This window comes from Henckelia pumila, chromosome 2, assembly GCF_033568475.1.
Source record: "Henckelia pumila isolate YLH828 chromosome 2, ASM3356847v2, whole genome shotgun sequence".
NCBI classification, from domain to species: domain Eukaryota; kingdom Viridiplantae; phylum Streptophyta; class Magnoliopsida; order Lamiales; family Gesneriaceae; genus Henckelia; species Henckelia pumila.
In genome coordinates, this window is record NC_133121.1 from 26,773,313 (window position 1) to 26,792,379 (window position 19,067).

Here is a 19,067-nt window from a genome sequence, read left to right on the forward strand (position 1 = left end):
AGATGGAAGCAGCCGTAACCAACATAATAGAAAATCAAATTCTTCAACCTCCATAAAATATTTGAAAGAGAAGAAAAGAGAGAATTCAGAGGAGAGAACTGGGGCGTAGATTGTGATGGAAAGATTCAAGGATTTAAAGCTTGAATCGAGTCTGTATCTATCATTAGAGTTGTATGGTCTGGTTCTGTAATAAGCTTGGGTTTGAGCTTGGATTTCTTCTATTCGTGATTAATAAAAGTGTTGTGTTGCTCTCCCGTGGACGTAGACAAATTCACTGTCGAACCACATAAATACTTGTGTTGTTTATTTGCTTTCGCGTGTGTTGGTGTTTGATCTGTGTTCCGTGGGTTACATCTGGGATTGTGTTCTTGCGTTTTGTTGTGGGTTTGTTTATTTGGTAATTCTCGGAATATCAAGTTTGTTTTTTTGATTGATTCCTAACAAATGGCGCCTTCTGTGGGAAACTAAGCAAAGATGGTGGGATCAATGAAATTTGATATTGAAAAGTTTACGGACAAGAACGATTTCTCGTTCTGGAGAATTAAGATCCGAGCAATCCTGATACAGCAAGGATTGGTGAAAGCACTTAAGAAGAAACATGAGATGTCTGATGATATCGAGAACAAGGATGAATTGCTCGAGAAAGCACACAGTGTGATTATTCTCTATCTGGGTGATTGACCTCTTCAAGTGGTGGCGAGAGAAGAATATGTTGTGGCTGTGTGGCTTAAACTTGAGAATTTATATATGACAAAATCTCTGGCTAACCGTCTGTACATGAAATAGAGGTTGTATTCCTTTGTGATCAAGGATGATAAGAACCTGAAAGACCAGATCGAAGAATTCACCAAGATATTGGATGACTTGGAGAATATTGAAGTAAAGCTTGAGGATGAAGATCGGGCTTTGATACTTCTGAATGCACTTCCTAAAGCATATGAAAATTTCAGGGATGCTTTGCTCTATGGAAGAGAATAGACGATAACACTGGAAGAAGTTATGTCTACTATTCAATCCAAGGAACTTCAGAGAAAGTCAAACACAAACACTGAATCACATGGAGAGGGTCTTATGGTGAGGGGAAAAAGTGATTAGAGGACATCCAATGGGAAGTATAGGCCAAAATCCAGATCTAAGAGTCAAGGAAGATACCAGAACAGAAATTTGGGGAATCTGAAGTGCTTTGCATGTCATAAGGTTGGGCATATCAGGAGAGATTGTTCAGAAAGGAAAGGGAAGCAACAAGAAAAATCAAAAGAAGATGGTATCCTGGACGTAGCTTCAGATGGATATGACTCAGCAGAAGTATTGGTGGTTTGTAAAGGTGATCAAAACCACGAGTGGATACTAGATTCAGGGTGCTTTTTTTACATGTGTCCTATAAGATCCTGATTTGAAAAGTTGGAGGAATCAGATTAGGGCATGGTATTGTTGGGAAATAATCAATAATGCAGGATAAAGGGCTCTGTGAATATCAGAATAAGGATACATGATGGGATTGACAGAGTACTCACTAATGTGAGGTATGTGCCCGAGTTGAAGAGAAACTTGATATCATTGGGAACACTTGATGCTCAGTAATACTCATTCAAATCAGCTGGAGCAGAAAGTCTCTCAGTGTCTAAAGGGTCTCTGATTATTATAAAGGCTATCAAAAGGAACCTCATATATGTACTATAAGGTGAGACAATCATTGGAAGCACAACAAGTATTCAGGAACAACAAGACAGAACCAAGCTATGACATCTGAGACTTGGACATGTAAGTGAGAAGGGATTACATGAATTGTCTAAACAGGGTCTGTTAGGTGGAGTTAAGATCGAATCACTGGAGTTGTGTGATAGTTGTGCTCTTGGGAAATCAAAAAGAGTATCATTTGGTCAAGGAAGTCACAAAACTGAGCAACCATTGGCCTAGATACATTCAGATCTATGGGGTCCTTCTCGGACAGAAACCCATGGAGGAGGCATATACTTTATGTCTTTGATAGATGATTACTCCAGGAGAGTATAGATATTCATCTTAAAGACTAAGGATAAAGCTTATGAAAAATTCAGAGAATGGCTGCTGGCAGTTGAGAACAATAGTGATCGAAGAGTTAAACACCTGAGAACAGATAATGGGCTGGAATACATATCAGAGAAGTTCATTAAGCTATGTAAGGAGAAAGGCATTACCAGACACAGAACAATGGCAGAAAAACCACAGCAGAATGGCCTAGCGGAGAGAATGAACAGAACTCTTCTGGAAAGGGTCAGATGTATGTTGATCAATGCTTCTCTTTCTAAGTCCTTCTAGGGAGAAGCATTATCTACTGCGTGCTATTTGGTCATTAAGTGTCCATCAAGTGCAATTGGTTCCAAGACACCAATGAAAAAGTGGAATGGAACACCTCCAGATTACTCAAACTTGAGAGTATTTAGATGTCTTGCATATGCTCATCTGAAACAGGACAAATTGGAAGCAAGGGCAGTCAGATGTATATTCATTGGGTATCCAGATGGTGTGAAAAGGTATAAAGTTTGGAACTTTGAGTCAAAAGGTCCAAAGTGTTTCAACACCAGAGATGTAAAGTTTGATGAAACCAAACTGGGATATAAAATGAATACAGATGGAAAAGAAAAACAGATCAGTGAGAATCTTAAACTACCGATTGAGGTGGAGTCATCTGTGACAGATACAGGGTCAGATGAGATGCAAGATGATAATATGACAGCGAGTGATCCAAAATAGGACTTGAGTACTTATAATCTTGCAAGAGACAGAACCAGAAGGGAGATCATAGCTCCTAAGAGGTTTGGAGAAGTTGATCTGTCTTGGTATGCACTTACAGTAGCTGAGGAGATAGAGTATTCAGAGCCGAATACTTATGATTAAGCTATGGCTAGTAAACATAAAGATAAGTGGATAGAAGCTATGAATGAAGATATGAACTCACTGGAGAAAAATCTAACCTGGACATTAGTAGACAGATCGAAGCATCAGAAGACATTGGGATGCAAATGGATCTATAAACAGAAGGACGGAAATCTTGGTACATATCAGATCAAGTATAAATCCAGATTGGTTGCAAAGGGTTTTGTTCAGGTAGAAAAAATATATTTTAATGAAGTCTATTCTCCAGTGGTGAAGCATTGTTCCATCCGGATTATGTTAGCACTGGTAAACCAGCTCGACTTGGAGATTGAGCAGCTTGATGTAAAGACTGTGTTTCTACACGGTGACCTTGAAGAAACCATTTATATGGAACAACCTAAGGGCTACATACATCAGAAGACACAAAATAAGGTCTGCTTATTGAGGAAATCATTGTATGGGCTAAAGAAAAGTCCGAGGCAGTGGAACAGGAGGTTTGATGAGTTTATGATTCATATTGGTTTTGTGAGAAGACAATATAACATATGTGTCTATCTGAAGAAGGATGAAGGGCAGGTTATCTTGTACCTACTGATTTTCGTTGATGATATCTTGATTGCAAGTAAAAGTAGGGCAGAGATATCATCCTTGAAGCAACTGCTCAACTCAGAATTTGAGACGAAAGATTTAGGAGAAGTAAAGAGGATTCTAGGCATGGACATAATGAGAAACAGGAAAAGACGGGAGATTCATCTGAGTCAAAAGAATTATTTGAGGAAGGTAGTTCTGAAGTATAATATGAATCAAGCAAAATCCATCTTGACCCCTCTGGGACAGCATTTGAAGCTTTCTGCGAATCAGTCACCTGAAATTGAGGAATACAAGATAAAGATGGCTGGTATACCATATGCTAGTGGAGTGGAAAGTCTTATATATGGAATGGTGTGTAGTAGGCCTGATCTGGCATACGCAATCAGTGTTGTGTCAAGATTTATGGCTAATCCAGGTACATATAATTGGGAAGCTCTTAAATGGATTCTCAGATATCTTATAAACACGACTGGGTTGGGATTGAAGTTTGAGAAACAACAAGATGGGATTGATCCGGTTGTTGGATATTTGGATTCAGATTTTGTTGAGAACTTAGACACGAGAAAATCATTGACTGGATATGTGTTCACATTTTATAGCACAACGATCACTTGGAAGTCTAATCTACAGTTAGTGGTTGCCCTTTCTACCACTGAGACAGAATTCATAACTGTCACCGAGACCATAAAAGAAGGATTGTGGTTAAAAGGAATTATAGCGGAGCTTGGTATGAAACAAGATCAAGTTGTAGTATACTGTGACAATCAAAGTGCAATACACTTGACAAAACACCAATTCTATCATGAACGATCGAACACATAGATGTGAAGATGCATTTTCGTCAGAGATGTAATTGAAAAAAGAGATGTGATCCTTGTGAAAATAGCATCAGAAGAAAACCCTGCAGATGTTATGACGAAGTCATTGTCGTATGCTAAGTTCAAGAAATGTTTAGACTTAGTTATTGTGGTGATTGGAAATTAGCAAAAGGAGGCTAAGATGGAGAGCAGCATTCAACCTGAAAGAATCATGGTGGAGATTGTTGAATTGTGCTTCTGTCAGATTGAATGTGAATAGAGAAGAGATCAGATCAAAGTACAGTGACCAGATGAGTTTAGTGATCAGATGAGATAATGGTCAGATCGAATCTTGGGATCAGATCGAAGTTGATTGTCAGATGAGTTCTTCGGATGAGTTCAGGCTGATCGATTGCTCGAGTGTTGAGACTTGATTAGAAGTCAGATGAAGTGTCCGTGAAGCTGTAATCTTGATGGCAGATCGAAGTACAGGAGCAGATCAGACTGATGCAAGAACACTTACCGAGTTGGGCCACGTTGACTTTGAAGTTGGGCCTTAGTAAGTTGTTGACATAAAGCCCAAGAAGAAAGTCGGCGTATCTTCTCTATATAAGCAGATGGAAGCAGCCGTAACCAACATAATAGAAAATCAAATTCTTCAACCTCCAGAAAATATTTGAGAGAGAAGAAAAGAGAGAATTCAGAGGAGAGAACTGGGGCGTAGATTATGACGGGAAGATTCAAAGATTTAAAGCATGAATCATGTCTGTATCTATCATTAGAGTTGTCTGGTCTGGTTCTATAATAAGCTCGGGTTTGAGCTTGGATTTCTTCTGTTCGTGATTAATAAAAGTGTTGTGTTGCTCTCCCGTGGACGTAGGCAAACTTTTTGCCGAACCACGTAAATACTTGTGTTGTTTATTTGCTTTCGCGTGTGTTGGTGTTTGATCAATGTTGCAGGGTTACATCTGGGATTGTGTTCTTGCGTTTTGTTGTGTGTGTTTATTTGGTAATTTTCGGAATATCAAGTTTGGTTTTTTGATTGATTCCTAACAGAAAGAGACAGAACAAAAATACAACAATAATTAATATAATCATTGCTACGCTAAAAAGTTTGGGAAAAAGTTAATTGTGCTACAAAATCCCTTGAAATTATATACGAAGATTAGTAATACATTCTAGATTTTCTCAAATTTCCCATTGGAAACTCAATGATCTCCACTCCATAATAATATAAATTTATTCCCCACTTACAAATTTCTTGAAACTCACTCATCCTTACATTGAAAAGCCACCTTAATATAAAATCTCAATCTCTTGAAAGCTAAGGCCACTTCCAAGATTTACACTCAATAATCCATCCTCAGAATTGTATGTGAACTCCTCATTCTTCTGGTTTACTTTACAAGAACTTGGTTTGACACTTGAATATGCTCCAAATAATCCAGACCCTCTAGCTTTGATTGTCACACTTGTATCATTAAATGTGCAATCTTCAATTGCTCCTCCAGAGTTGTACATTTTGATCAGCCCGATCGGGGCGAAACACACTTTTTCGCCGAGTTCCTGATGGAAAGAATCCCAGAATTCAGTCCAAGTCTGGTGTTTTGGTTTAAAACTAATGAAATTGGAAAGTTTTCAAGATTTTAGCATACCTTTATGGGAGAGATGGTAAATATTTCACATTCTAAAATGTTCAAAGAAACTTCAACAGTTTTGTTCTTCGGAACAACCGAAAGAGACCCTGCAACATCAAACAGTTCAGAAATCAAATTTCTAACAAGATTTCATACTGTTGCATTGGCTAAAAATAATTGTTGGTATCAAAATAACCTGAGTTATGTCCGAATACAGCATAGTTTCCATTCCAACTTTCCTCTTCTATTTCATCGAGAAATTCGACATCAAGGGGACTCACAGAACCAGATATTTGTTTCGAGGTTGGAGCGGATTCAGGAGCTTGTTTCATTAGCCAGGTTCCGGCACCTTGGCAGTTGAAAACCCCTACTATTCCTGTTCGCTTATTCAAGTTCCATATCTTTAGCAAGCTGTTGGCAAGTTCAGAAGAAAACGTAAACAAAGTGCGAAAACGTGGCACTTGTGCTATTATATATATGTGGTCCAAATATTCAAGTTGCATTGTAACTAAAGATCATAACTTTTAACGCATCATGGCAGCAAAATGGTATAAAAGAGATTTCATGATTACCTCTTTCCGTCCATGACCGGATCGATAAACAGGCAGTCCCGAGTCGGCCTGCCAGCGTATCTAGCCCTTAAGATGGATCCATCAGACAGAACAAGTTTCTTTAGGATGTTGAAATCTTGTTTTCCTGGCTTGTCACTGTAATGTCTCGCACAATCACATTGATGAGTAAAGCAAAAGAGTAGGTCAAGAGACTAATCTTTTCGTAGGGATCGAGAAAATATCAACATGGCTTTTTACCTTACATAGACAGGACACCCTCCTATTGCTCTTGCCGCCCCGTGGAACTCAGCAGTGTTGTGATTGCTCTATATATCAAGAAGAAGTGTTCAGCAAATATTAGTCACTTAAATTCCGAGGAACAGAATCAGATCGTTGTTTTGTCGCGACTAATTTGGAAGAAGAGAATAACTCTTACATGGAACATATCCCAATCCGGCACGAAAACTTCGCCTAGAAGGAGACTATTGAAAGAAACTGATGCAATATGCAGTGTCTGAAAACTTGGTTCATTTGGCATGAAATCCTCAGATGCTCTTGCAGTTGCACTCTTCTTTGAACTGAGAATTGACATAAGGCATCAAAAATATTATGAATAAAGACTCTGCAGAGTATTCAACAAGACTATATTTAAAGCATATTTTACCTGAAAATTGAGTCTGTGTTGTGACACATGCAGCAAATTAGATTATTTTCCCCGAAATTCTTCTCCATAGATTCATCAAGAGCTTCATGATATTTTTTAGTAATCGAAACTCTTCCTCCGTGCGTGCTGCCTAACGTTTCTAACAAATTTTGAACGTCGACTTTTACGCCATCCGCACCACAACTAGCAAGATAGCTGTGCATATCGTTGTAAAAATCGTGAACTTTTTCGGGGTCGACTACTCCAACTCCAAACTTTTCCAAGCCATCCATGGCTACGTCTCTGATGTTCCCGAGTCTACCAGGTGATTGGACTGGATATTCGAGCTTCGGGTTGTATTTTTTCAGCGCTTCAGATGAAGAAAGGACTCCACCCCAGTAACCAGCCAAGGCATGCCACATATAAACATATCTGCAAAATACCATCAAGCTTTTGGTTTAGAAATCATGGAGATCAAGAAAATTTTCTTGAACTTTCATTTCAATCAGAGAATCTTACTTCAAGCCATAATTTTCTTTGATGTAATGGATCAATTGCTTGAGATTTGTTCTCGAACCATCTGCTTCTCCCTTGAACTTGCTATTTTCCTTGATATCTACCAATCTTGTAGCGAATCTACACCGAAAGAAGCATCATAACAATCAGTACAATGAATGGATAACAAGATTCAATTCATACAGACAAACAATAGAAACTTACTGTGATCCTTCGATCAGCGGCTCGCCTTCCTTTATAAATTCGTTAACCGTTTCTTGCCATCCGTCGTCTATGATCAAGAACTTGGGAGAAATCCCACCTTCTTTGAAACTGAATTCAAGTAATATAACTCAATAAACACAGCCCATATCGCAATTCTATTCAAATAGTACCTTATGCAGTTTTTTTCACATCTTGGATTAGTAATCTGACCTTTGAAGGCCCTCTTTGATTCCATTCGGAGACACTTCAGTGTAGAATGCATCCCAAGTGCACCATCCAAACCAGTCTACATGAGCAGGAATCTGTGGAACGATATATTAATGTTAATATCTCGATAATTTTCGCGGTTTATATGACACAGTTTCCATTCCTATTATCAAATTTACCTTCTTGGTATCCAGGTGACTAAATGTTCCCTTGTGGTTAGCCAAAATTCTGCACACATACAAATGACAGATACCATTGTAACACATCTTCAAAATCAATAAACCAGATCAATGTTTTGACAGTGTAAACAAACGTACTTGATCGAATCCCTGATAAGTTCAAAAGGGTTGTCCCCTGAATTAACAAATACTCCTTCCAATGCTTCAGAAGTTTGGACTTGAGGATCACCTTAAGCAATGAACAAGCCACATGATATTCCGATCAGTAAATTAGCAAATTCTTAAACCAAAACGGATAAATAAAGTCTTGTCAGATTCGCAAAACCAACCGCTTTCATAGCAGAATTGGAGCTCATTTGATTTACTCCCCTGCAAACTTGTTCTAAATGTTCCATCCAGAACAGGCAAAACAAGAACGTAGAATTTGTTTCCGCTGTTCGGCTCCGCCGGAGTTTCTTCAACCGCCACATCGAGAACAGATTCTTGATCCACCTCCAGCAGAAGCATTTGTGTCTCCATAGGAATGTCACTGGCGGATTTTCCGACACGCGGTATCATCCACCAGATCTTGGCTATGAAGAGACACACGAACTTGCAGTCCCTGGAAAAATTATGTACCGATCATGCCATGTTCTTGGGGAAAACAAAGCACATAACTTGCTTAACGAAGCGTACGCCAAACACGAATAATACAGGTACATTGTTCCCAGTGGGTAAAACAAGAAGTTGAAAGCTGGATGAATTATATAAACACAATGTCATCAAATGAACCCATCAAAATCTTACACGCCTATTTCTACCTCTAGACTCAGGATTGAAAACCAGAAACCAGAACATATATGATACAGAAAAAAAATATGAGCATGAAGTCAAAGACAAATGCTTACTGAAGAACTCCGAGATTGAAAACATGGCGAGAACTGGAGCAAGATGAACTTGCTCCCAGAAAGGCCGATCCGGAATTTGCCGGCGAGACGACAACATTTTGGGGAACTCCTGTCAAGACAACCTTGCCACGGAACATGAGGCAGCCATTCTTTATAACCGGCGCTGCTCCGATGGTCATTTTTGTATGTAAATTTACTGCACAGAATCATTTCAAAAATCCCAGTAAGAAACTCGTATGAGATCAAGAAAACGGGAAGGGAAGATCGTTACTTTTATTCGTAAGAAAAACTAAACAGCATTATGTACGTAGTTAACCTTTTGAACAAAAAGAGACTTGAAGATTAACAAAATTTCAAGAAACGGGGATCAACGAAATCAAGGGTGAGGAAACGTGAGTTGAGAACTGAGTCTTATATAGGGAAACAGAGGCATGTTAGTCCAACAATCTCCAAAAGGCGACAGCAACGGGACATAGGTTGTTACGCGTACATGTTATATATTTTTTTACCGTCCCAACGAACTTATGTAATAGTTTTGAAATCAGGTCAGATAAGTAAATCACGTTGAACAAACCTAAATTTTTTCTATCGACCAAATCTTATATAACAAGTTCGTCTCTAACGTATTTGTAATGATATACAACTCCTACTTGCTAACCGACTCAAACACCTTGTACTAGTTGTATTGGTTACCCATGTATATTATGGAAATGACAACTTTTGCAATAAAATATTTATAAAAAATATATGAGACCGATCTATATAGGATTTCAAAAAATCAACACAATTTTTTAATTGTTATATTTACAGTATATATATATATATATAAGATTAAAGATTCCGTCTGAATTTATAAATAATAATTGTTTGGTGGAACAAGAGATTAATTAATAATAAATGAGAGATGGGATACATCCAAAGGAGATTGACATGGAAATGAGTCATCATACTGTGGACTCGTGATTATTAATGGTAACATAATAATTAAAAGAATACAGCTACTTTCTAAATTTGTAGGTTGGTAAGCATTCGACCTGCTGAAGGGTGCGTGTGTTGCTTTGATTATTATTATTATTTTTTTTCACAAGAGTGTTGCTTTGATTTTTGTAATATATATATATATATATATATATATATATATATATATATATATATATATATTTGTATCTGTGCCCGCACGCACTATTTAAAATTGTGTTTCTTAATAATAGATGAATATTTTACAGTTTTAAAATAAGATATAATAAAATGAGAGAGTTACTGCAAAAAAATATATTTATAAAAAAAAACTTAATGTTTTTATTGAAAAATCGGAAAATTAATATGCTAATTGTGGTATTTGTGTCGACAGTAAATATATTCTAGAAAAAAGCCAGCAAACATGGTAATTTATTAAACTTATACTAAAACACCTTCAATCTAATCAAACTTACTACATCTTTCACTATATTATGAAATCATAATTTTTTAATATTTTCCTTTTCTTTTTCCACCATCTCAATCTCAAAAATTAATAAATATAGTTCAGTTTTTTAAAATAATTCATTTTTTTTACGGATCACAAAAATTATACGTATCACGATTTGCTAGTGTATAAAAATGGGTCAATGATCTTGTGTTTGAAGATATATTAAACAGCCGTCAAATTGTTATTCAACAAGCTTTTTAATTTGGCAGCCGTGCAAGAATTCAATTAGACTTCTTACACAAGGTTTTAAGAATACTTTTGTTTAGATTCAAAAAAAAAAAAAAAAAGAAGAATACTTTTGTTTTTTTTAATCTTAAATTTTTCTTTAATTATACGATGGAATAATAAAGTAAATACTACAAAATTGGTAGGTTCTTTGTGAAATTTTATTATTATTGTAATACAAAATTTGACTTCTTTAGTCGTTATGTTCATATATATATATATATATATTTCCCCCATTGATTCAATAACTGAGTAGTATGCTCGTGTACCGTTGCGTGTTTATACAATACGTGTTTTTTTTAAAAAAAAAAAAAATTTAAAATTAAAAAAAATACAAAAAAATATAGTGTTTTATAAATAGATAGTTACTAAAACGTAATAAATACATCACTTTTAAGGGGGTGTGTGTTATTTTCGTAAATAAAAAGACAACAAAGATCACAAAGTTAATGTTATTTTGGTAAATAAGAGAAAATCTAATGATTAAAAAAAACATGGTCATATAAATTAAATTACTAATTTGCCTAATAACTAGTTTTTGTTGTGAATTAAGTTAGGATATAATGGTAATTTTATCTCAAGCTTCACAAATTAATTATAAGTTAGTTAATTAAAATGTATCTACTATAATAATATACTAAGATATACAATTAAATAACTAAATGAATGAATTGGAAACACCTCTACGTCTCCGGAGATTCAGTGTTATATCGGATGTAATCGAACCGAGTCGAACTCTTGAATATTTGAGTTTGGTTCGTTTATAATTGAACCGAACTCGAACTTTATTTAACGAATATATTAATGGATATATCACGAGCTTATTCGAGCTTTTATCGAGTTTAAACGAACATGTTAGAACTTATGGAGTTTTGATTATTGGCAAATTCCCAAGTCAATTGATTCTGCTCAGCTTCGAGAGCAAAAAGACATAAACTAAACGAGTTTCCAAAGCTAAACTGAAGACTCAAAGTTAAACTGCATAAATCAACTGAGTTGATCATTGACCAAAGCTCAACCGAAGTGAATGAAGTAAACTGCATTCCTCCAGTTTACCTTCTCAGTCCAGAAAAACGAGCAAAAAGCACTTCAAAGCTTTCTATCACAAGTCGAAAAACACAAGCACAAGATTCAAGTACATCAGATCAGTAAAAATCATTTGTTGCTAGGTATTGGATTGTAACAAGTGTTGTATTTGTAATTTATTAGTTGAGGTATTGGCGTACTGCAAACCTCGTTTTAACAAGAATCAGTCGATGGCTGAATTCTAAAGTGTCCAGGAGTTCTGTTATAAGCGATTATATGTAAGCTAGTCCTAGTCTTAAAGTGAGCTGTTGCAAGTTGATTGTAATAGTCAAAGTCTTCTAGAGTGAATCCTTCCGAGGTGGAAGAAAGGGGTGAAGTAGAAGTCCTTGATATCTCCGAACATCCATAAACAAACCCGTGTGTCTCTCATTTTCAGTCTATCACTCTCACCCATTCACGATTCTATTTGATCTATGTTCTAATCTGTTAGTCGGTCTCATTCCGTACTTTACAAGTTGATTGATAACATAGACACACGAGAAGAAAAGGATTCAGTTGACCAACTGATCACCTCCAAACACGATCCCATCAAGTGATATCTAAGCAGTTTACCTCACCATACCAGATCCTAACATAACATAATAAAGGTAAACTATAGTTTAAATATTAATTACAAATTAAATTTATATTTAGAGACAAATATAATATTCTTATTAAAATTTACAATTTTTATTCTAATAAATAAATTTAATCGCTTTTTATATATTTATTATAAATCAAATATCAAAGCTAGTTCACAAGCTAACAAGTAAACTATCGTAAAGTTTGAGATTGAATATATTATATTAACGAACCACATTTAACGAAATCAAAATTTATTGAATCGAGTTTCGAATAAGTCACAAATGACTTAGTCCATTTACATCCAATAAATATATCTTAAACGTTCTTTAAAAAATACAATAATAAAATATTTGGATCAATTATTACAACGTACACCATTTTTATTATAATAAATAAAGAATATATTTCAATTTAATTTTATATTATTATGGAAATATTTGAGTTCTTTGATGCATTATTAGAAAACTAAAAGCTTATATTTAAATCAAAGATTATCATCACAAACTCTTTACTTATTGGAGAAAGAAATATATTTTTTTAAAAAAATTATAAATATGGAAAAAAACATGTTAGGTTTGAGAAGAGAAGAAGATAAAAAGATGTACGAAGATTAATAATAAGCTCACACATCAATGTTATATAATAAATATTATGCGGGATAAAAATAAAAATAGTCCTTGATATTACAATGACAAATCAAAGTGGCTATTATGATTAGTTCAAATATTATATAAAAGTAAAGATAAAGCATAACTTCCATTAAAACAAATTCTCTATTCATTAAATCGTTTACACTCGTTTTTTGGAATCAATTTTTTATTGGACAGACGGATTGATTCTCGCTTATCAAGAAATCAAATGATAGATGATAGTGCGTATTTAATTTGTAAGGAATAATACATTGACTCTGAGGTCGTTGGGGATTGACGAAGGGATTTGAAGTTATAGATTTAAAATCAATTTAATAGTTTGAATACATTTATTTTTGTTAAATTTCAAATCTTTAATTTGTATTTGTTAATTTATGTAGATGCAGTGGTGATTAGCATGAAATGATAGTACCTACATCCAATTAATACATCTCAATTAATTTATGTACTTTTTCTAATTTTTAATTTATTTTTTCGCAAAATATTAAATTTGATTGTCAGTTTTGTTTTTTAAAGTTGGCTAGTCACCGCAAAAACTTGGAACATGGTAGGTAGATTTTGCCATAAAATTCACATGTACAAGTTGTTAGATGTTACTACGTCACCTTTTTTTGTTCTCTCGTCACATCGCACGGCTCCTCTCATGCTAAATGACCTCATCAACTTGTCCCTTGTTACATAACTATACGTATGTACGCATGTGCGCACATACACATAATACATATTATATATATATATATATATATATGTATGTATATATATATGTATGTATATATATGAAACAATATATTGTATATAATTTTAAAATTTTTATTTGAACATCAATACCTCATGTGAGGTGTGAGATTAATCAAGCATTAATACTAGTTAGTTGTAAAGTAAACAATTAAATATGAAGAGATTTTTATTTCCTAAAATATCTTTCAAGTTTTTCAAAGATTTGTTTAAGTATTTTGTCTTCTTTGGACTTGAAGTTTTAATTTGAATTATTTCCTTATTTAATAGATATGAGATATTGTGTACTTATCATAATATATTTCAATCTCATTAACTTAATGATTTTTTACCTTATCTTTGCAGATTCAATTTTGAATGAAGGAAATCAGATCAATTTATTATGGAGATAAGAGTTCACTCCTACATGGAAACAAGATCATGAAGGATTTTGTAAAAGTCGTGAAGGCTTGCATAGAATGTACGTAGAATGAGAGAGAACTTCAGCGTAGGAATTGAGAGATCTCGAAAACATACTTGAAGCTGAAAAATTTTCTAAGCCATTGTTGCTGAATTTATTGTTAGTAGATGTCTTGAAGTTTTGAGAGCATTTGAAGATCAAATATTGAAGATTGAAGATCGAAGGCTTGTTGCTCTCGTATTTTGGCATCTAGGGCCAACTCTCTTATTCTCTTTTCTTTTCTACGTTTAGTAGAATTTTATAGAGTTGTTTTTATTGTTTATTTTCTCACTTGTTTTTGAGAAAATTATTTTGACTACGATTCACTAGTTTTAGGGTTTTGTAAAACTCGTTATTATTTTTCTAGTGAAACTTTTTGCCCTGAGGTATTATTTAAGTGTGTTTATTTGTTTATTGCTTGTTTTATTCATGTTTTTAATATTTTTGCTATTCATGTTTTTAATATTTTTGTTGCATGATAAGCCAGATGTTGCCAACATCTAGTGACAACATCTGAATCTGATATAGTTTGCAACAATTTATTTCTTACAAGTGGCATCAGAGATAGAATCTTCATACTCTAAGAACTGGTCCTGGTTAATATCTCTTTTTAGGGAATAATATGGATTCAGCAACTGCAAATTCCTTTTTCAAACCTCCAGTGTTAGATGGGACAAATTATGCCTTATGGAAGCCTAGGATGCGTAGCGATGGATGTGCGTGCATGGAAGAGTATCCACAATGGGTGGACACCTCCGAAGATCTTATATTCTGAGGGTGAATATATTCTCAAGCCAGAATCCACCTGGACCACCGAGGAGGCACAAAGTTCGAGCTACAATGCCAAAGCAATTAATGTAATTTTATCAACCATGGATATGAGGATGTTTGAACTCATAGCAGATTGCACTACTGCCAAGGATGCATGGGATGTATACAAGAACACTGTGAAGGGACTGAAAGTGTGAAAAGAACGAGGATGAGATTTCTAAACACAAAGTTTGAGAATCTCAGGATGAATAAGGATGAAACTATCGTAGACTATGACAAGCGTCTTAGGGAGATAGCCACGGAGGCTTTTGCTCTTGGAGGACCTATTGCAAATAAAAATATGGTGAACAAAGTTCTTTGATCTTTACCAGAAAGATTTAATGAAAAAATATGGGCCCTTGAAGAAGTGAAAGATACTTCAAAGATGAAGTTGACAGAATTTATAAGCATTCTTCAAGTATTTGAAATGAACTCGACGACACAAAAGAAAGACAAATGAAATTCTATAGCTTTTCAAGTTTTAAATGACACATAAAAGGATTTTGTTCAATTCGGCCAAGAGGTATTTTAGTCAGACTTGGAAGAGGACTCGATCTCACTCTTCACCAAAAAAATTGGTGATTATTTGAAGAAGATGAAGGAGACAAGGAATACTGATAAAAAACTCAAAGCTACAATGTTTTTTGTTAACAAACCTTTGAGAATCGGTGGGCATGATCAATCATCAAGGAAGTTCCCTGACCCTCAAAAGCCTCAACTTATGCTAGAAGGAAAGAAAAAGCCTACTACAAAGAATATTTACATGGTACAATGTCATGCATGTTAAGGTTATGGGCATTATTTAAATGAGTGTGATAATACACTTCGAAAATGGATGAACACTTCCTTGAGTGATGAAGAATCTGAAGAAGATGAATAACAAGATGATAAAGAAATTCACACAGCCCTATTAGCTTTGTTGGAAAGAAAGAAGAAGTTTCAAGTAAATCCCTTAGGTGTTTTCACAGGTGTTGCCACACCTAGCTGCAATATCTCCCAAAGATCAGTATGTTTGAATTCTTCCACTACTAATAGTGTTTGTAATTCTGATGCAGGTGATGAAACAATGTCTATGGAAGATGTTCGTATGCTATACGAAGAGCTGTATGCTGAATGGACTGAAAGAAATAAGACGAATAATATTATTTCAAAATAAAATGCTGACTTGAGGGCTGCTGATAAGTGCATTGTGTATGCATTATTTTGTGTCATTTTTATGGTTATTTTGTATGCATTTATTTTACATCATGTGTTTTATTTATATTTTTTTTATTGTGTGTGCATTCTACTCTCATGGTTGATTTTTGTAGGTTAATGGAGCTTTTAGAAGAAAACGGAGATAAAGTCTCGCATATGGGCGAGTTCCCATCTCGCGCGTGCGCCACAGCAATTTCCAGCAATGCGAGATTTAGGACGCGCGCGAGCGAGCCACTACCTCGCGCTAGCGCACAAGAAAATTCCAGCAACAATGTTTATAGGACGTGCGCGAACGAGTATTTATCTCGCGTGCGCGCGAGAGGAGGTCAAGAAATCTGTTTTAAAGACTTGCGCGCGCGGGAGGATTTTTTCAGGCGCGGGCACAAGTTCGGGATTTTGAGTGTCCGTGAAATTCTAGGTTGAAAAGGAATTTAATTGGTGCGGACTCTATAAATAGGAGTATTATTATCTTTTGGGATACTTTTTTGGACGCAAGACTGAAGGCGGCTCTTGAACATTCTCCTATTGTTTCTTCTATTCTCGTATTTTCGAGTTTATGATTTTATAATTTGTTTTATTAATTATGTTTATTCGTGAGTAGTAGTTTTTTATCGATCAAGGCCACGTGATTGGGCCAGACAATTAATGTAGAAAACTTGATTGTTTATTTGAGAATTTTCAAACTTGATTTTATTTTATTGATTATCGAATTTATATTTTTCTTGTGAATTACCTGGCCAGTTATTTGCTTGCATGTTAATTGATTCCAAGTCGACATAGGAGGTTTCGATTTCGATCACTTTGATAATCAACATATTGTAAAACCGACTAGAAATAGAATTTGGTTTCATTATGCGGTTTGGGTGTAAACTGAATTTTCACAGTTCGTCATGCATTCAAATTTTATTAGAATTACGAAAGATTAATCTGTCAATATTTGAATAAGTTTGATTGTGCTAGAAATATTTCTTTGAATAATTTAGGAGAATTCCCGTGAATTAAAATTAAGTTTGAGTCTTAAATCGACTGCTTGTTACATGAATTGTCTGGTACCTACGTGTGTCCTTGATTGAACTCTTCCCATTTTGAATTTAATCCAAAAATCTGTGCTGCATTTTTAATAAGTTGAAATTTATTTAAAATTTAATTTCTTAGTTAAAATCTGAAATCATTCTTTTTTATTAGTCTAGATTAAGTAGAAGTAAATATATTCTGGTAGTCATATTTATACAGTCTATGTGGGTTCGATATCTGGACCTTTGTCCATCTTACTATTACTTGACCTGGTACGCTTGCCAGTAGAATTTATTCACACCGATTTAAACGATCAGCTGTTGTGTCAAGACTTGAAGTAGTGCTGAATAAGAAGGACCTGGAATTGTTTCAGGTAAAGGAAGAGCTTGTGAAAGCTAATGCCACACTGTCCAAATTCAATTCAAGCACAACAAGCTTGATTCTTTGCTCATGATGTGAAGAGATGGTAAGATAGGGTTAGACTTTGAAAACAATAAATTTGAAGTTGGTGAAACTTCAAAAACTCCTGTGTTTGTCAAAGAAAGTAGTTGTATTGTGAGCTCTCCCAAAAAGGCCATATGAACCGATCTACCTAAATCAAAGCCACAGCCTACTGCTCCTAAAAATCCTGGAAGAAAACGTAAGTTTGTCTGTCACTACTGTCATAGACCTGGTCATATCAAACCCAACTGTTTTAAGTTACAGGAAGACTATAGACAGAGGTCTGCATCTAAGGTGTTGTCTAAGGTGTTGCCTAACATATCACACAACATCTCTAAGAACAGATATACTGTAAGAAAGGTTGAGGTACCAAAGGCTGATATTCATTGTTATATGATCTATACTGCTTTGAAAACTAATGTTTCAGGTGCTTGGTACTTTGATAATGTAAGCTCACGTCATATGATAGGTTCTAGAAAGTTTCTCACTGATTATGTTGAACAGAAGAGTGGGAAAGTAATTTATGGAGGAGGTTCAAAGGAAAATATCGTTGGAAAAGGCACAATAAATGTTGCTGCTTTACCTAAGTTTCGCAACGTGCTCCATGTTGATATTTGCCAACTTTGTGATGATAACTTATATGTGCAGTTTGCTAAGAAATTATGCAAAGTTTTTTATAGTTCTAATATGTGTGTGATGACAGGTATAATGTCATCTGACAATTATTATCAACTTGGAGAGGAGATGGCTTGTAGGCATACAAAGGTGGATGAATTTAACCTTTGGCATCAAAAGTTGAGTCATGCTAATTTCAAGACATTGACGAATTTGAGTAAGCTTGATGTTGTTAGAGGTATGCCAAATTTAAAATCTGAAATTCCATTTGTGTGTGAGGCATGTCGAAAAGGGAAGAAAACCAGGGTGTCGCACTAGGTATTGCCAACATCTGAGACAACACGCTGTCTTGAGCTTATACATATGGATTTGAAGGATACAATAGATGTTGAAAGCTACGGAGGTAAGAAATACTCTTTCATTTGTGTTGATGATTTTTCAAGATATACATGGGTATGTTTTTTGAGAGAAAAATCAGATACATTTGATACCTTTAAGAAATTGCTCACAAGGATTGTTAATCTACACAACCTGAAGGTAGTCAAAATTCGGACTGATCATGGTAAGGAGTTCGAAAACTCTTTCTTTGCAAATTTGTGCGACAAGAGAGGTATTTCTCATGAATTTTCTGCTCCTAAAACTCCACAACAAAATGGAATTGCTGAAAGAAAGAATAGAACTTTGCAAGAGATGGCTCGAGTGATGTTGAGTTCTAAAAATATTTCAAAACATTTTTTGGCAGAAGCCCTAAATAC

General features: G+C 35.0%; 1 protein-coding gene across 1 annotated transcript; it reads right to left on the reverse strand.

Moving 5' to 3' along the window:
* Positions 1 to 5,309: 5,309 nt before the first annotated feature.
* On the reverse strand, positions 5,310 to 9,527 carry LOC140880189 (probable galactinol--sucrose galactosyltransferase 2). The gene is made up of 15 exons (XM_073284400.1): positions 9,385 to 9,527; positions 9,069 to 9,264; positions 8,511 to 8,782; positions 8,320 to 8,410; positions 8,182 to 8,230; positions 8,006 to 8,097; positions 7,796 to 7,903; positions 7,595 to 7,711; positions 7,097 to 7,507; positions 6,869 to 7,010; positions 6,691 to 6,758; positions 6,454 to 6,588; positions 6,078 to 6,292; positions 5,900 to 5,988; positions 5,310 to 5,810 (listed from the first exon to the last, which is right to left on the reverse strand). Exons 2-15 carry the CDS (start codon positions 9,245 to 9,247, stop codon positions 5,541 to 5,543), a joined length of 2,238 nt encoding a protein of 745 aa, XP_073140501.1. The 5' UTR covers positions 9,248 to 9,264; positions 9,385 to 9,527; the 3' UTR covers positions 5,310 to 5,540.
* Between the last annotated feature and the right edge of the window lie 9,540 nt (positions 9,528 to 19,067).